Source organism: Engystomops pustulosus, chromosome 2, assembly GCF_040894005.1.
Source record: "Engystomops pustulosus chromosome 2, aEngPut4.maternal, whole genome shotgun sequence".
Taxonomy (NCBI): domain Eukaryota; kingdom Metazoa; phylum Chordata; class Amphibia; order Anura; family Leptodactylidae; genus Engystomops; species Engystomops pustulosus.
In genome coordinates, this window is record NC_092412.1 from 48,631,108 (window position 1) to 48,649,383 (window position 18,276).

General features: G+C 44.3%; 1 protein-coding gene across 3 annotated transcripts in view; it reads left to right on the forward strand.

Moving 5' to 3' along the window:
* Positions 1-12,699: 12,699 nt before the first annotated feature.
* Positions 12,700-18,276, forward strand: part of FAM124A (family with sequence similarity 124 member A) — a 38,856-nt gene continuing 33,279 nt past the window's right edge. For all 3 annotated transcript variants that reach the window (XM_072134512.1, XM_072134514.1, XM_072134515.1), the window contains exon 1: positions 12,700-12,876. In XM_072134512.1, coding sequence (XP_071990613.1) covers positions 12,824-12,876 — 53 coding nt within the window. In that variant the 5' untranslated portion in view covers positions 12,700-12,823. The remainder of the gene's footprint in view (positions 12,877-18,276) is intronic.

Below are 18,276 nucleotides of genomic sequence, written 5' to 3' on the forward strand. Positions count from 1 at the left end.
TTTTGATAGATCAGACATTTTGGGATCTTGGGATACTTATCATGTTTGATGATGCGTTCAATGGAAAGGAGAGTAAATAAATTTTTTTTGATTTTTTTTTTTTTAATTTTTAGATTTTTTTTTTAAGCATTTTTTTCCCTATCATTTCAGGCGCCCAAAGATATTTGAATTGTATTTGGTCTGATCGCTTGTACGATATACTGCTAGGGAAATATTATTCAATATTGAAAATATTACAGAGTTTAGGCACACTAGCCTATTGCACATCTGCTATTTAAGGTTGCCCCCTCCATTCAAGTCAAAAGTCATATATAATTTTATTTTTTTTTTCAATAAATAGGTTTGTCCATGCAGTGTCTCTCATGCATAGTGGTACCAGGCGAGAAGAGATTCTAGTGTGTGAAAGGCAAGGCAATTAGTTCTTACTATGATTAGTGTTAGTACAGGAAGGAGTCAAGGTGACAAGGTATAGTGTGGAAACCAAAACTTAGTTATGTAAATTTACACTATGACAGGAGACAGTAATAGCCTATGCCACTGCTCTATGGGGACAGAGTATGGGAGACTCTTGGAATTCGTGGCAGATAATATACCATAGGCCATGGGCTGGTCTTCAAACTTGCCCTACCCCTTTCCCTGCTGTATATAAATACATATACTTGGCCGGGGGCATTTACTATTGTCTTTTGGTTAGTCAACTGTGCTTTTTTTTCTGTTTTGTAACATGATCGCCATATTTATGATGTGTTGGCGCCACAATTTAGCTGTATCTCCAACACTGACTATTTTGTCATTTAATTTGGTCGCAGCTCTTCAATCCTGACACTCCTCCTTCACTTTTCTTTTCCCAACACTTTTTTTGGCATATAATTAGACCATCAAAAGGCAGGTGTGGTTTGGCATTTCTGATGCTCATTTGTTCCTTATGTTGCGCCCAATACATTAAGGCTGTGCACCACAATATAACATCACAGTGCAAATCACCACTACCATTGGGCACCAAAACAGAACTAGCCCCAAAAATAATGACTGTCCCGCTATGTGTCTTGAGCTGCAATAACACTATAGCAACTAAGAGTGCCATGTACACGCAGATGCATATGCATTCAATGCCACACATTTTCTCTGCCTCTAATCTCCACCACCCCTCCTACCTCATGTTTTACACTTGGCTTTTTTTAAGCAGTAGGTCTTGCTTTATAGCAGCGATCTGCACCCCTGATGCCGGCCATCCCCTCCTGCAGGTGGTGCAGCCGCAGGCAAGCGTCTCAACGTAATGCTTAGAATATTAGAGCATCATTAACCTTCACTTTCCTTTGAATAGGTTACATATTTGGTATCAGTAATACTCCTAGAAACATTTTGGTGCCCCTTTAAAGGGTTCTTAATTTTTTAGTTAACAAAATTTAAAACCACTTCTGGACTCAAGGATACAGACTAACCCGTGTACCTTTTATTGTGGAAAACAATTTGTTTTCTAATTCTTGATAATCCCTATTACATTCAATCTTGTAACTTAATTAATAGGATTTGGGTTGGTTCACGGTCCATGTGCACTTTATACATCCTACATATCCACCTCTCTATAGAGATGTTACATTTGATGTAACATGTAAGATGTAACAATTTATAATTGGATTTTCACATTATTAATTATTATAGCTGCTGCTATCACAGGAGACCAGTCATAATGAGAATGAGAAGTGAAGGTTCTCCAAATAGGAGGTGAGACAAGAACTAAACACTGGGAAATGCATTGCATATAGGGAAAAGAAATTTTAGATACCAACAATGCAGAAGGTTCTTTACAGTGGGAATTGAACTCTTTTAGGGAGTTAAGTGCATTAAAAATTGTTATGTGCTTAATTATATTTAGAGTCATTGGACACTATGGGGCTTATTTACTAAGGGTCACAGAATGTACTTTGGTCGGACTGTTCGCCTTTTTCCGGGATTACACAGCTTGGACAGGTATTTAGGAAGTTTCTGCACTGGGATTTTGGCACACGCGATCGATTTTTGGCACAGCTCTGCTGGATTCCATGCTGAACAAATTGGGGTGGGGGTGCCGCCGGATGATCCTACTCATTCAGACTGAGCGTGGGATTTAACATTCAAATTGTGTCGCAAGCCATTGCACTTACTTGCACCACGAAAAAGAAGGTGAACTCTGTTGGACCTGAGCGGGGAAGCGACAAATGCAGGATATCGGGCGCAGGATCTTAGTGCACACACAGTGCATGATCGTCGGACAATGCACTTTCAGTGAACTCCACGGCCGGGTAAGTGAATGAGCCCCTATATGTGCATATCAGTGGAACTTATTCTTCCCCGTTTTTACCTCCTCTGGATCAAAAAAAGTAGACGGTGATTTGACCTAGACAAGGCTACAAGCACACGATCATGTGCTCACCAGGCTCGGAACCAGGGTGTAGAGCCTGGCCTGGTAGAGAAAGGAGATGGAGTGAATTTTCTGGAGAGTCATGACATCCCAATCTTCCTGAAGGGATGGACCGGAGGTCATTCAGGTTCTGGGGTATAGAAGTAAAAGCCTCTACATGGCCTCTGCTGACATTTGGAGAAGGTTCAGGTCACTCCATCTGAGGTAACCAAGTCTCCAGCAGCAGTTCCTAATTATGCGAACCGTTATAGCAGGGGTAGGGAACCTATGGCTCTGGAGCCAGATATGGCTCTTTTGTTGGCTGCATCTGGCTCTCAGACAGATCTATAATAAATAGTGATGGCTGCTGTGTGTCTGTTAGACTGATCACTGGACACAGGTAGCGCGATGTTACCGCTGCCTACGTACTTTGTACGACCCAGGGCCCATGGGAGCAATGAGGAGCTGGCTGCAGGGAGTGCTGGAAAGTGACTGTGACTTTGCTGTGACTAAATATCTACTAGGAGGCATGTGGTGGGTGTCAGGATTTGAAGTAGTGAACCCCCTGGACCACTGTGGACAATGATGTAAGCAGACACCTGGGACCGGAATCTATGTGGCCCCCAGTCTTCACCAGAGCCCGCCGCAAAGTAGGATGGTCTTGCTGCAGCGTGGTGCCACCAGGTCGTTCCACAGGCGTGACTTGTCCATGGTGGCAGCCAAGGTCGAGGTACAGGATCACTAGGCAGTTTCATGGTCAAGAGCAGACAGACAGTCAAGGCAGGCGGCAATGATGCGAGGTCAGGGATGGAGCAAGAGGTTAGGGCTGGCAGCGAAGGAGCAGGATGAGGAACAGGTCCGGGGTCACAACGGGAGGTCAACACTTGGGAAGGAAAAATGGGGAAAGCTCCATCATAGGCATGAAGCACTAAGATCTAGTGGGGAATGCTGCGAGCCGCCGGTCTTTATAGGAAACAGGGAAGTGGGAAACGCCAATCAGTGGTGCGCTGGCCCTTTTAATCTCTGAGTGCCGGTGTGCGCACTGGCCGGCCGGCACGGAAAGTGGTGAGGTCAGTGAGCTCAGAAAGGGGCGCCTCCATGGAGAGGGGCACAAGTGTGCCTACGACTAGAGACGTAGATCGCAGGGGCACCCGTGACACTTGGACTAGCTATCTGCTTGGGGGCATGTGCATGTGGTATGGCTCTTACGGAATAACATTTTAAAATGTGTGGGGTTCATGGCTCTCTCAGCCAAAAAGGTTCCTGACCCCTGCGTTATAGGATGACTCATTGTCGTCCATGTATAGCAATGAGGTTATTCAAGCAGTGTGGATTTGTTACTGTACCATTCACAAATTGTAGGGCAGTTCAGTACAGACTAGAATATATTAGTATTAACTAGAATATATGCCCACAATGTGACACCACCATCACCAGACTTGATCGTGACAATCGTGGCGAATGCATAATACTCTCCTTAACGTCTCCAAGATTGTTGGCGGCAATCGTTTCTGCTCAGCTTGAATAAACTTCAATGAACAGTAATAAGGTCCACTGGTCCTTCGTTCAGCATGGATGCTCCCTAGCATCACGTCTTCATCTCCTTCTCTTTTAACGTCGGCAGCCGGGATGGCTCTGAAGAGACACAGGTCAGCACACATGATGACGTAGCCCTGGGCAAGACTTTGCGATTCTTTCACTGCTTCCACGTCAGAAAACTGGCATAGAAGCAGTGATATATCTTCCCCCATGTATGGGAACACAGCAGTGCACCACACAGACACAAGCTACAGTACTGTACTTCATTGCTTCGACAGGAGGTGATACACTGTAACGAAACAATCCATACTGTGTATTTTAATAGCAAAAGATTGGAGGGGTCAATTGTGTTTTTTGCAGAAGCTGCATATAGGTCACCTCAACAGGAAATAATACTGCAGAGTGCGCTGGAATTATATCTGTCACTGACCCAAAGTCACATGTTGAATTTTGTTGCAATTGCTTCCATATGTCATAGAATGTGACACATTCCCAGAAAAGCACAAAACATACAGCTCATCCCTTTCCCTGCCCTCAGCCTACTCTGATGTCGTCCCCATTGTGCAGTTATGCTGATTAAACATGCAAGTATTTCCTTCAGTAGCCCAGATTTTACGTTCAGACCCTCCCCCACAATAGACTCCTTAATAATTGGTTCTCAATATACCGTCTCGAGATTCCAATTTTACTAGATTCTTGGAATTCTTTGTCCCTGGAAAAATCATTATTTTTCACTATTGGATAACAGTAAAATATTTTTGCATTAAATATAAATTGTGATATTAAATCTTTCTGTTTATTCATATGAAAGAGTAGTTATTGATTTACTGCATAGAGAACGTTAACGTAATTATATTATGCATAAATATGTCTGCAAATTTTCTAGAATCCTGTCCTCATCACAGATGCTGCTGCTTCTACTTGATCTGTATTCAATAAGAAGACATTGGCCTACATTTATTATGAACACCTAGTGGGGAGGGCATACAACAAGCCCCACTTTTCAGCCCACACGCCACATTGGGCACATTGGGGTGGACAGGAGGCAAGCGGGGGCGTGAATGCCACAGCCAACCATATGTACTATACTCTCCGCCAGATTTCTGACGGAGACTATAGCTACAATCTCCCTAAAATAAGACCTGGTCTTAACAGGTCCGACTTGGCAGAGAAGCATTTCTGATTTGCAAAGAGCTCAATAGATCAGGGGACGCTGTGGGTAGGTGTGTGGAGGGGAATATTACAAATGGTGTAAAAAGCCAGTAGTAATAAATCTGACCATTGGGGGCGTTTTACTATGCCTTCATCGCCAGATATTTGATGGACAAGTCCCATTTCAGCCAGTTTTGATGCTTTTCTGCCCCACACACCACTTTGGTCGTGGTGGGGAGGGGGCAGGCAATGGCGTAAATGGCTCAGCCCTTTGTATTTACTATAGTCTCCACTAGAAAACCGGCTGGGACTATAGCCAATATAATTACGTGGCTGAGATGGCTTACGGATTTACTAAGATGCCTCTTACTAGATCCGGCACGCAGTGCACCAGAGGGGAGAATGTGTGCAAAACACCAGTTTTAATACATTCCTCCCACTATGATAACCATCTACTACGGGTCAGCCAACAGCGAATTTACAGCAACAAATTTACAGTGTAAGGCCTAGTGTGTTGCAACCTTTAGATGTTGTGTAAATTTGTCAGAATCAATGCAAAAGGACGGGACAAATGCAAAAATCCGGGAAAAGCGTCAAAGGCTTAATAATGATGATGTCATTCTTTTCAAAGCAATACACCCAGAAATCCAGTGTAATCACACTGACACATACAAAGACAAAGGGAGAAGGAATAAAGGACTTCTCCCATAGGAGCTTACACACTAAATAATACATGGTGTAGACTAACTACAGTATGAGACACTTGGGGTTTGACTTGGTGATGCATATGAGTACAGCAGATGGCTAATGTGGAGGGCAGACTGTTATCCAAATCACTTTAATAAAGTGGTAAATGAAGAACTACAGGGCACCATGAACCCTACTTATTTTATAGCACACACTAGTTAATTAAGGCTCTGTTACTATTTTATTTGTTTAGTATGGAGATGATAATAGGAAATCTCATAAACAGAGATGAGTGGACCAGAACTTGAGATTGACCAAGTGACACCTTGGTGGACACATCTGCCAATCACAGCCATGCCTAGTTGTTAGAGGAGTAAAACTGCCTTATTGGCTGCTCTGCAGCTCATCAAGCAGCATTTCCGGGTTACCTGGACCTGCCAGCGGAAACACCAAACCTAAAGTTTCGAGTCCCCACATCTCTACTCAAAAAAACATTTTGTCTTACACTTGCAGTATTTGCCTAAAAAATGGTCTGTCTTTTGCAACACATTTTTTTAGATGCTTTTGGGTTGCATATAAAAAAAGCATAGCTCCGATAAAAGTGGATGTGACCTAAATGACAGCAACTTCCTTCAAAAATGCGCTAAATTTGCAGCACAATCTTCTACTCAATCTAGGACAACAAATAAGAGGTGTTAGTCTTGAAACTAATATATCATTTAGCATGAGATCCTTTGATAAATTTCGTTCAATGTAACTTTAATATGTCTTAATTCTAGACACCTCTGATAAATCTCCAATGTATTATTATTTTTGTAAACACTGTATTTACGTATCTACTATGGACTGCTCTTTGATAGAAGCTGTGGATTTCATGCTGCTCATGTGAATGTCCATGTGTCATGTTAAGCTAATTGAATAAAGTGTCTTAAAGGAAACCTACCACTTGGGATAGGGCTTATAAGCTGGACATGCCGTGCACCAGCTCAGGGTGAGCTGGTGCCGGCGCTTATCTCCATTATGTTTTTAAACAGTTTTAAAGTGTTTTAACACTTTATTAATGTTTATATCCTTACTAGATTTCCCGCACCGGGGTCCGCGCTCGGCGTACCATGCGCGCGACCGTGCGTGCATCTGAATAGGAAGTGGTAGCGCGCATGGTGCGCCGAGCGCGGACCCCGGTGCGGGAAAGCTAGTAAGGATATAAACATTAATAAAGTGTTAAAACACTTTAAAACTGTTTAAAAACATAATGGAGATAAGCGCCGGCACCAGCTCACCCTGAGCTGGTGCACAGCATGTCCAGCTTATAAGCCCTATCCCAAGTGGTAGGTTTCCTTTAAGCTTCGGACAATGCAAGCAGCCATGCTTTCATTCACAATCCAATTTTCCATATTTGTCTGCTTTTCCTGTATCCTGAAACAGAGAGAAGTCATATATTCAACCCAAATATTCAATACAAATAAAATACAAATATACTGTATATTCCGGCGTATAAGACGACCTGGTGTATAAGACGACCCCCCTACTTTCCTGTTTAAAATATAGAGTTTAAGATATATTCGCCGTATAAGACTACCCCTTTTCCAACGCATACAAAACACCGGTAAAAATTTTAAAAAAAACAGATTTGAATTTAACATGGTCCTTTTTTTAATTTAAATTCTTATGACATGCAGGTATATAGCAGGAAAACTGTCACTCATAAACATAAGGCATACAACAACAGCATTACCATTACAGCACAGCCCCCAGTAGTATACCGCACAGCCCCCAGTAGTATACCGCACAGCCCCCAGTAGTATACAGCCTGCCCCCAGTAGTATACAGCCTGCCCCCAGTAGTATACAGCACTGCCCCCAGTAGTATACAGCACTGCCCCCAGTAGTATACAGCACAGCCCCCAGTAGTATACAGCACTGCCCCCAGTAGTATACAGCACTGCCCCCAGTAGTATACAGCACTGCCCCCAGTAGTATACAGCACAGCCCCCAGTAGTATACAGCACTGCCCCCAGTAGTATACAGCACAGCCCCCAGTAGTATACAGCACTGCCCCCAGTAGTATACAGCACTGCCCCAGTAGTATACAGCACAGCCCCCAGTAGTATACAGCACTGCCCCCAGTAGTATACAGCACAGCCCCCAGCAGTATACAGCACTGCCCCCAGTAGTAAACAGCACAGCCCCCAGTAGTATACAGCACTGCCCCCAGTAGTATACAGCACAGCCCCCAGTAGTATACAGCACAGCCCCCAGTAGTATACAGCACTGCCCCCAGTAGTATACAGCACAGCCCCCAGTAGTATACAGCCTGCCCCCAGTAGTATACAGCACAGCCCCCAGTAGTATACAGCACAGCCCAACATTAAAAAAAAACAAAAACTTATATACTCACCCTCCGGTGGCCCCGATGTGCTGCCCTGCTCCCCCGATGTCCGCGCGGCTCGTCTTCAGTGTTCCGCGCCGTCTTCTTTCTTCTGCCGGGCGCCGCCATTGATCTTCCCCGGCAGGCGCCTAATATGACGTGCCGCTGCTGACGTCATACTAGGCGCGGCCCCGGGGAAAAGCATGGCGGCGCCCAGCAGAAGAAAGAAGACGGCGCGGAAGACTGAAGACGAGCTGCGCGGACATCGGGGCCAACGGAGGGTGAGTATGCGCCCCGATGTCTTTTTGAGGCTGCCGGCAGCTTTTTGAGGCTGCCGGCAGCCATCACTGTGCAAACACCCGCGATCGGTGCTAGCACCGATCACGGGTGTTACCGTTAAGCCTTTGCTCCAATATGCAGCAAAGACTTACCGGCTATGGAGAGGGCTCAGCCCGTGAGCCCTCTCCATGCACCGGGACCCGACCGCCGCCGTGTAAGACGATTACCGGCGTATAAGACGACCCCAGAGAAGACAGAAGATTTTTCTGTCTTCAAAAGTCGTCTTATACGCCGGTATATACGGTAATTTTGAAATCTCCATTTTCAGACACTGACCAATGCAAGATTCTGTATGGTATATAGAGAGGGGTAATAACATGGAAGATATGTTGTCCATTTTTCCCAATTAAACAAATTTATTGAGTATTTGGAAATACAGTACTAAAATATAATAAAATAAATAAGAATTTGAAGTGAGATGAGCTCATCTGTTCTATTGGATGGCTCATCTGTTCTATTGGATACCCCTGATGAAGCCTATGAGCTAGGCGATACGCGTGGGGCGTTTTTCTCTGTGTTGGACGATTACTGGTAACATCTTCTATGTACTAAGTTTTATAGCAAGTTTGCTGCCCTTGTGTTGCTTCCATTCATATGTGTATCACTGCATTTGTGTCGGTTCAACTTGAGTGTAATTTTCTGATACTGCTTGCCATTTATCCTTGTATAATACTTATCATTCATACACTTATAAGTCCTTTCCCCTCACACATTTGAAACTCATATACCTTTTGTTATGTTCTTGTATATGGAGCGCACATTCCATATTGGCTTTTCATCTTGTACACTCCTCCATACACAGTGGGTATTTTTACCAGGATTTGTGTTTTTAAACACTCTATTTTTTGTTTGCTCAATAAAATTTTCTGATTACATGTAGGCATCCTCTTTCCTTTGTTTCTTATGTACATATTTGCCTTAGATGCGGTTTTGAGTTATTTTCACCCATTTTGTATGCACCGGGAAGAAGACGGTGAAATCCGGCGGATCTGATGAGGGAAAAGCGACACATGCGCACGATCTTGGTTCATCGCGGCAGAGTTCATCCTTGTTGGACAATCCGGATCTTAGCTTATTGGAAAAGTTTTATAAAAAACAATTGCCTTTTTTAGGCCTCTGATTTACATGGCAACCTATTGGAACTTCATGAGGGTAATATTGAGGTACTAAAGGAGCCCCCTTCCTCCATCTCACCACTTAAAGGGAACCTGTTGTCAGGGTTGGTAGTCAGTGGACCCTCTGGACCCTCTGGAACTAGCCGACACCTGGGGCCGGAGTCTGTGGCACCTGGTCTTCACCAGAGTCTGCCGCAAAGCAGGATGGACTTGCTGCGGCGGGGTACCACCAGGTCATTCCACAGGTGTGACTAGCCCGCGGTGGCAGCCAAGGTAGTGATGCTGGAGACCGTAGAACTCAGGTCAGGAAACCGGAGCTGGCAAACGGAACAGGTACATAGAATACGCTGGAGACACAGGACCGCTGGAGACGCAGGACCTCTGGAGACACAGGATCGCTGGAGACACAGGAACACGGAGGAACACAGGTAACGCTGGAGACATTGCGGCACAGGAACACGGAGGAACACTGGTAACACTTGCAGACACAGGAACACGGAGGAACACAGGTAACGCTGGAGACACTGGGGCACAGGAACACGAAGGAACACTGGTAACACTGCAGACACAGGAACACGGAGGAACACTGGTAACACTTGCAGACACAGGAACATGGAGAAACACAGGTAACGCTGGAGACACTGGCTCACAGGAACACAGAGAAACACTGGTAACACTTGCAGACACAGGAACATGGAGAAACACAGGTAACGCTGAAGACACTGGCTCACAGGAACACAGAGGAACACTGGTAACACTTGCAGACACAGGAACATGGAGGGCTTTCACTTCACAGGGATGGCTTGAAGATCCGTCGGGAAATGATGACAGCCGCTGGATTAAATTGAACAACATTGGAGAGAAAGGAGGGATACATGCGAAGGACTTACCAAAAAAGTAACAAAATATTTTATTAGAAATGTCAATACAATATAAGAACAGGACACGGAACAAAGATTAAAAACACTTAAAAAGATACACTCGCAGGTGTATCTGGCTACCGAGGGTCAGTGGACCCTGTAGTCCCTCCCACGGACAATGAGTACAGGAATATGTGTAAAAAAATCAGTACGATGACACCAGGTATCCAAACCACAATAAATGATATGATATACAAATAGAAAAACAATAGCTAAATAGCGCTAAATGTGCATGAACCTGGTCATCAGGACAGGGCTGCCTGTGAAAACTGCAATGCCACGGGATATGGCAGTGCATGGGTATTACCTATCTGGATGGAAGTGCAAAACAGTGCCGCAGGCACTCGGCCTGCCTGCGGCACTGTTTTGCACTTCCATCCAGATAGGTAATACCCATGCACTGCCATATCCCGTGGCATTGCAGTTTTCACAGGCAGCCCTGTCCTGATGACCAGGTTCATGCACATTTAGCGCTATTTAGCTATTGTTTTTCTATTTGTATATCATATCATTTATTGTGGTTTGGATACCTGGTGTCATCGTACTGATTTTTTTACACATATTCCTGTACTCATTGTCCGTGGGAGGGACTACAGGGTCCACTGACCCTCGGTAGCCAGATACACCTGCGAGTGTATCTTTTTAAGTGTTTTTAATCTTTGTTCCGTGTCCTGTTCTTATATTGTATTGACATTTCTAATAAAATATTTTGTTACTTTTTTGGTAAGTCCTTCGCATGTATCCCTCCTTTCTCTCCAATGTTGTTCAATGTTATATTTAGGGATACACGGACAATAATACTTCATGTACTTTTTCAGTAGTGCCCGCTCTTACGATTGCATTTGTTAGCCGCTGGATTAAATACAGGAGCGGAAGTGGCCAGCGGCAATTACCTGCGCGCTAGCCCTTTAAATCCCGAAGTCCTGCTGCGTGTGCGCACCCTAGGGAGCGGGGGCCTGCACGGGGCCTAGTCCGGACGGTAGCGGGAGCCAGAAGAGGTGAATCCATGGAAGCGGGGCCAGAGGCAGTGCACAGAGGCACAAGTGCACCTATGATCCGCAATATGGATCACGGGGGTTGCCCGTGACACCTGTCATCAGAAATTGGCTTAGTAAACTATTACCATTATATTGTTAAGCAGCTAAGAAGCTTCTAGATCGTGTTTCTTCCATGGCCCGATGTGGTGCCATCATCCAGAAAATCTCTGCCTCTGAACACCTCCTCCTCTGTGATTGACATCATGTTCATGACTTTAGGAGATCTGGTCAATGATGTCCCAGGACCATTAATTACAGTGAAAGGGGCTTTCTAAGGCAGGGAGAGCTTGACTTCAGTGCTAAACTCTCCGAGCGGGGGAAGGGGGGGGCAGAGTGTCAACTGTGCCGCCCTGCAGGGTGATGAGCGGGCAGGTCAGAGAGGTGGCTGGGGGGCAGGTCAGAGGGGCGGGTCAAGGAGATGAGCAGGCAGGCGATCCCGGAAAGAGGTGGATGGGTAGGTGGGCTCAAGAGAGATGTGTAGATGCACAGAGAGGGAGGGGCCCGGGGACACGATCCGGCAGGCACCCGGCACTGCAGCCCCGGATCACTTACCCCAGGCCGTGGCAAAGCACTGCAGGGAGCGTGCATCCCCGGGCCCCTGAACCTCACGGGCCCCGTAGCAACCGCTACGGCGGTAGTTACGCCACTGGACACATGGCTACTTTAGTCATACAACATAAAGAGCAGCTGCAACCATACATTACACCTATTTTGGTTAGTTTACAGGTTGCTTAGCTTTCGTCCAAGTTCCCTCCATGTGATTGTGGGGTGGGTGGTCACCTATGAGGCCAGTGAATAGTGCAGCAGTCCCCTCCCCACGCCTTTATAGCAGAACTGACTGAAATAGAGGTCCAGTTTTACCTTGCTAGCCAGGACGACCTCTTTACAAAGGTGCCAATGGGTAGTCTAGGGAACCTACTTATTAGGGGCCTCCTTTTCCAGTGTGTTGCTGCATAGAACTGAACTCGAAAGTTACACTCAAGTTCACAGGGTTACTTCACCACAAACACCTCCACTACAGATACGCCCCGACACCTCCCCCTGCTAGAGATACAGTGGTAGCCGCCGCTAACGGTAAGGATGAAGCCGGGCGAGCTCATTCACTGGTTAATACATGGGATGGGGGAGGCGGGGCTAGGGGCGGCTTCATGCAGGGAGGGAGAAGAAAGGAGAGGTCAGAAGGCGGAGAGCCCGGGCCGGGAGAGGAGGAGAGTGCGGGGCAGCCAGGGGCTCAGCCGGGGTGCACACAGCAGCATCACTCTCAGCTATGGCTCCCTGATCCCTGACATGGAGAAGACCGGAGAGGATGACTGCGAGGACTCGGGAGCTGAGACCGGGGGGTAGGTGGCATGTCACAAATGAGAGTCACTTACCTGCATGACATAGCAGACATGGCACATACTACATGTGTACCAGGCATGGGGCATATCACATGTCACTATATGTAACCTGACTGCCTGTAACGTTATAGATTCATCAAATTCTTACATGTAATATAAAACACATGTATTGGTAACATGACTACTTGTAACATTATATATCAGGCCGTGCCATGTAACATATCATACATGTATCAGACCAGTAACATGTGTATTAGATTGGGTAACATGTGTCAGACATGAATACATAGAATATTACAATTCACTATATGTAACCGGACTGCATGGGAAGTTATACATGCATCAAACTTTGAAATATGATATATCATAAATGTAGCAGATCATTAAAATATCAAATTGGGTAACATGTCCAATATGGGTCAGGTATGATTACATGTAAATGTATTCATGCATCAGACCATAACACGTAACAAACATATCACACATATATTAAACATGAGTAGGTGGAATATTACATATCACTATGATATGATGTATGACACATCTGGGACATGTAACATGTGATTTTCCATATACTCATGTCTGATATTTGGGTAACTTTACACTCAGTCAAGTTCATTTTACTGTAACTTGACTGCATGTAAAGTTATTAATATATCAGACATAAGTATATCATACATTATATCACACATCTATTAATCATGGAATATTACATGGCACTATATGTAACCTGACTGCATGTAAAGTTATACATATATCAGACTGGAGTATTTGGAAAATTACATGTTACATGTCCTAGATGTGTCATACATTATATCACACATCTATTAGACATGAAATATTACATGGCACTATATGTAACCTGGCTGCATGTAAAGTTATACATATATCACACCATTACATGTAACCCATGTATCAGACAGGAGTATATGGAAAATTACATGTTCCATGTCCTAGATGTGTCATACATCATCATATCATACATTATATCACACATCTATTAGACATGAAATATTACATGGCACTATATGTAACCTGGCTGCATGTAAAGTTATACATATATCACACCATTACATGTAACCCATGTATCAGACAGGAGTATATGGAAAATTACATGTTCCATGTCCTAGATGTGTCATACATCATCATATCATACATGTTGACATGATTTGTATCCTCAGTTTTTGTATATAATGTGACATCTCTTCTATGGTTTTATATATGGGTGTTTTCATTAATTAAAAATGTAGATTAGAACTGCAAATCATCACAAATACTTTGTCTAGGCAAGGGGTTGGTGTTCTTCAGGAGTTGTATCTCAGATTTTTAGGGCAAATTCTGCTCTTATTATGTGATTGTAGACACACTGGTCCAGATTTATCAGTCGCGAGGCACCATGTGCATTCTGCCTCACGAGTATGCAGGGTGCGCCAGATTATTAGATACTGGCACACAGTCTTCAATTATCTGGCGGGATCTGCACTGATTGGGAAGTGGGCACCATTGTTTTTTGGGTGCACCTTTACTATACAGCATGTGACACAATTCTGTCTAAGCTCTAACACTTTAGGTGGACATTTTTTTTTTTTGTCGGGTACAGAGCAGCCGTGACACACAACTGGCGCAGACACTTTATAAATACTTGTGCAAGCTCCTAAGACGTTCTTTTCAATGTAAAGTACTATTGAAAACTGAAAATAATAGACCTGACTCACTGGGGCAGATTTACTTACCCGGTCCCATAGCGATCCCGCGGTGCGTTGTCCGACGTGGATTCGGGTTCTGCACGATTCATTAAGATCGTGCGAAAGTGCGTCCGACATGCAATCCTCAGACCTAGAACTTGTTGGTGGAGTGATGGAGCGATACGATGAATGACAGATGTGTGGTAAATGTGAAAGATTAGATACTATAGAGAATACAATTAGATACTGTGGCTCCAAAGATAAAGGGATTGATGGAAACATTAGGGAGATGGGCAGATCCTGTAGATAAATATGAGAAAAGATACAATAGATGATATTGATGGACTGTATAATTACAGATAGATGGATGACTAAGGGAGAAAGTGATTTAGACAATAGATTCTGTGGATATACAGATTGTACCATTAGAGATATTGCAGACCATTTATCGCGTGACTTGGATACGTTTTGAGCAATTCCAAACACGTCCAAATTCATGACCACCCCATGTTTAAAGAAGAAAAAAAAAAGAAAAAAACACCCTTGTAAAAAAGGGCATTTTTTATCGTGGCATTAGGGAAAATTCTGTACATAAGTGCAAAATGTTTTAATATTCTTGCACCTTTTTGATAACTACGTATATGTCGTATCTATGTAGACCATCTGTGAATCTTAAATGCTGTTCCTATTCCTCCATGTTCCACATACTAATTAATTAGTCTACTGCAGAGACCTTAAGATTTTCAGTAGAGCCCCCCTTCCCCCTCGGCCTCACGTGTTAGCCTCTCTAGTGTATATCACGGAGGGTTCAAGCTGCCACCGCTTCTAAACTCTCTGATCTTCTGACTTTTTGGTCCTCTCTCCTGCTGCTTATCTGGCACCTTTAGAGTCATTAAGATTTGGGTCAGCCGTCACGTTTGGTCATGCTCATAGACATGTGCTGCCCACTCCTGGATGCCAGCAGGGAAGAATGTGGCACTGTTCTAGATTCTGAACTTTGAGAGCGTGAGATTAGTTGTGCCCATCTTCATACCAACCTCTGGGGAACTATTCCTATTCTCTCAAAAGGTACTATCTGTTTAAAGGGTTAATGTGATTGTTACATTTAGTGTATAGTTTAGAATAGTCCTTGGGTATTGTGTATAGACAGTGATGTATGCTGCTGGATTAATACAAGTCAGCAATGTTAATCCCGCTGCACCTGTAATGTACCATATCACTAGGGAAACCACAGGGCATTACTGCTTCTCCAGGCATCGAGATCAGTGTGGTAATGCTCCCATGTGGCCAGGCTCCTAAGTCATTGTTGTACAAGCTTACACAGATCTGTAGTCACGTACTGGATATTGTGGATGTAACTACACTTTGGAAGCGGAAGCATTAAATGGGGGTCTTTAAAGAGAGTCTACCACCTCCACTGAGCATTATAATGTGCTGGCAGTGTGTGCTCTAATTTTCATCATACCGTTATTATTTTTGCCTATTATGAGATATTCCCAGGTTAATCTGTATGCTAATTAGACAGTTGGTGCACCCAGGCGTGCCTCAGCATCCGGACATATACAATGTAAAGAGGGATACACCTTGACATGTATTAGTGGATAAAAGTACATCAATATAAATACATATTGCACAGGCCCTGTACGCACAGGTGGCTGACGCGTGTTTTGGCTCGCTGCCTTTGTCAAGGGGTCACAAGCGGATGTGATTTTTTAGCTAATGACTGGTTCCAATAGTCTAGGTCAGTGGTGGGGAACCTATGGCACGGGTGCCAGAGGTGGCACTTGGATCCCTGTCTGTGGGCACCCAGGCCATCACCAAAGAGGACACAAGGGATCTTCGTGGATTCCCATACAGCCCAGGACTTGCTGCGCTCAGTGCTATCTTAAAGTGACAGTGCTGCCTGAGCCTACAGGAGGAATGGGAAGGTGTGGGCAGATGTGGATTATCATTGTAGCTTCAGCTCCAGGCCCGAAAATTCTTCCTATTCAGGGGAACCCAAATTTGTCACCCTTTCTTTCTACTGTATTGGTGTTCTTTGATACTGATACGATTGAAAGCTATAACAGAGAAGGGAGCAAGAAGTTACTGCTTAAATTGTACTTAAAATGTTGACACATTGGGATAAATAAGTGGGTTTTGGTTGTAGTCGGGGCACTCTGTGTCCAAAAGGTTCGCCATCACTGGTCTAGGTTATGCTGCCTTTGTCAGCATTTTGAATCATTTCAGTAGTTTTATATATGTTTAACTCACATTATCTGACACCCTCCAAGCAGTGTTTGATGAGTGCTGGGAAAGTCTAGGGGCACCTACAGCCTGTGTGTGCCTGTGTCAGTCCCCACTCCTCTTCACCATCACCCCTCCCCACTTCCTGTCATGTGTACTGAGCAGACAAGGGAGGGGGGTGGTGTGGAGTAGAAGAAGAATGTTTGAAGAGACTGAGGCACAGTCTGCAGCTGCCCTTCCCCTGGGACTCACCACATGCTGCTTGCAGGGAGCTAGGTTATGTAAATTAAACTTAAAATGATTAAATTATTCAGAATGCTGACGAAGGCATTTTTAAAATCAGCATAGCATAGGGCTATAAGAACCTGTCATCACCTAAAAATGAGATTCTTTGTGACACTTTAATGGATATGTAAATAAGCCTACAAGTACACTGTGGGCCGACCAGTTTTCCAAAACATGCAGGCTGAGGGTGAGAATGTCAATTATGGTCAATGCACGTTAAATGCAGGTGAGAAGGCTACTGTGACACATCAGTTCCTCCCCCAGGGCACTTGTGAGCTGATTTGCATATCCATTACAGCAGACAATTGGATTGCCAATTCTGGCCATTCTGTTATGTTGTGACAAAAGTAATGATTTAGGAGACACTTTGGATTTGAAAGGAATGTCCAGGATCAGATTTTTTTTAATGGATCCTAAGTACTATAAAAATACCAATGAAGTTACACTTCCATCCAGCTTAGCACAGAACCTCCTGTCATGTCAGCCTGCCTTGGTATAGAGATGGTGATGCTGTATCTACAGTGTGCCCCCACTTCAGCGTGTCCCTGTATTAGATTGCTGCTACACTGAGCTGTTGTATACAACATATACCAGGGGTCTGCAATTAATTTTCCCATGGGGCCTTGTGAGAAATTGGAATGGTTTTTGAGGGCCAGACTAATATACTTATTTCAGTTCTACCCAATACCTATATACTGTATACATTCAGTATATACCATAACCTACAATGATTTAATGAAAATATGGAGGATCTAAGTGCATCATTATTTAATGATGGGGAGGGGAGTTCAAAATTTTTAACTCTCACGGGGGTTGGTCAGAGATAGAGGGCCGGATAATGCCCAGGTCTGACATAGACGGTAGGTAGTGATGGGAGGCGCTGCTCTGGACTGGAGGTAAGGGTACCATAAAAACATTGTTCCAATCCAGGACAACCCCTTAAGTTAGAGTTGACGTTCCTTGAAGATATTGAAGACCTCTCAATGTTGGCCAGTGAGGTGCAATGGTGACAATCCTAATCTCCAGATTCACACAGTTTTCAGGTAACATTATTGTACACCGTCACATAGCAGAAGCCTTGAACGTCCATGTATAATCTATGAGCGCATGCTCAGCCAACTTGGATCATCCCCAAAACAGCTTTGTAAAAAGAGACTACAACTGACTATAAATACTTTATGAGTTTTTTTTTGTGTACAGCCTA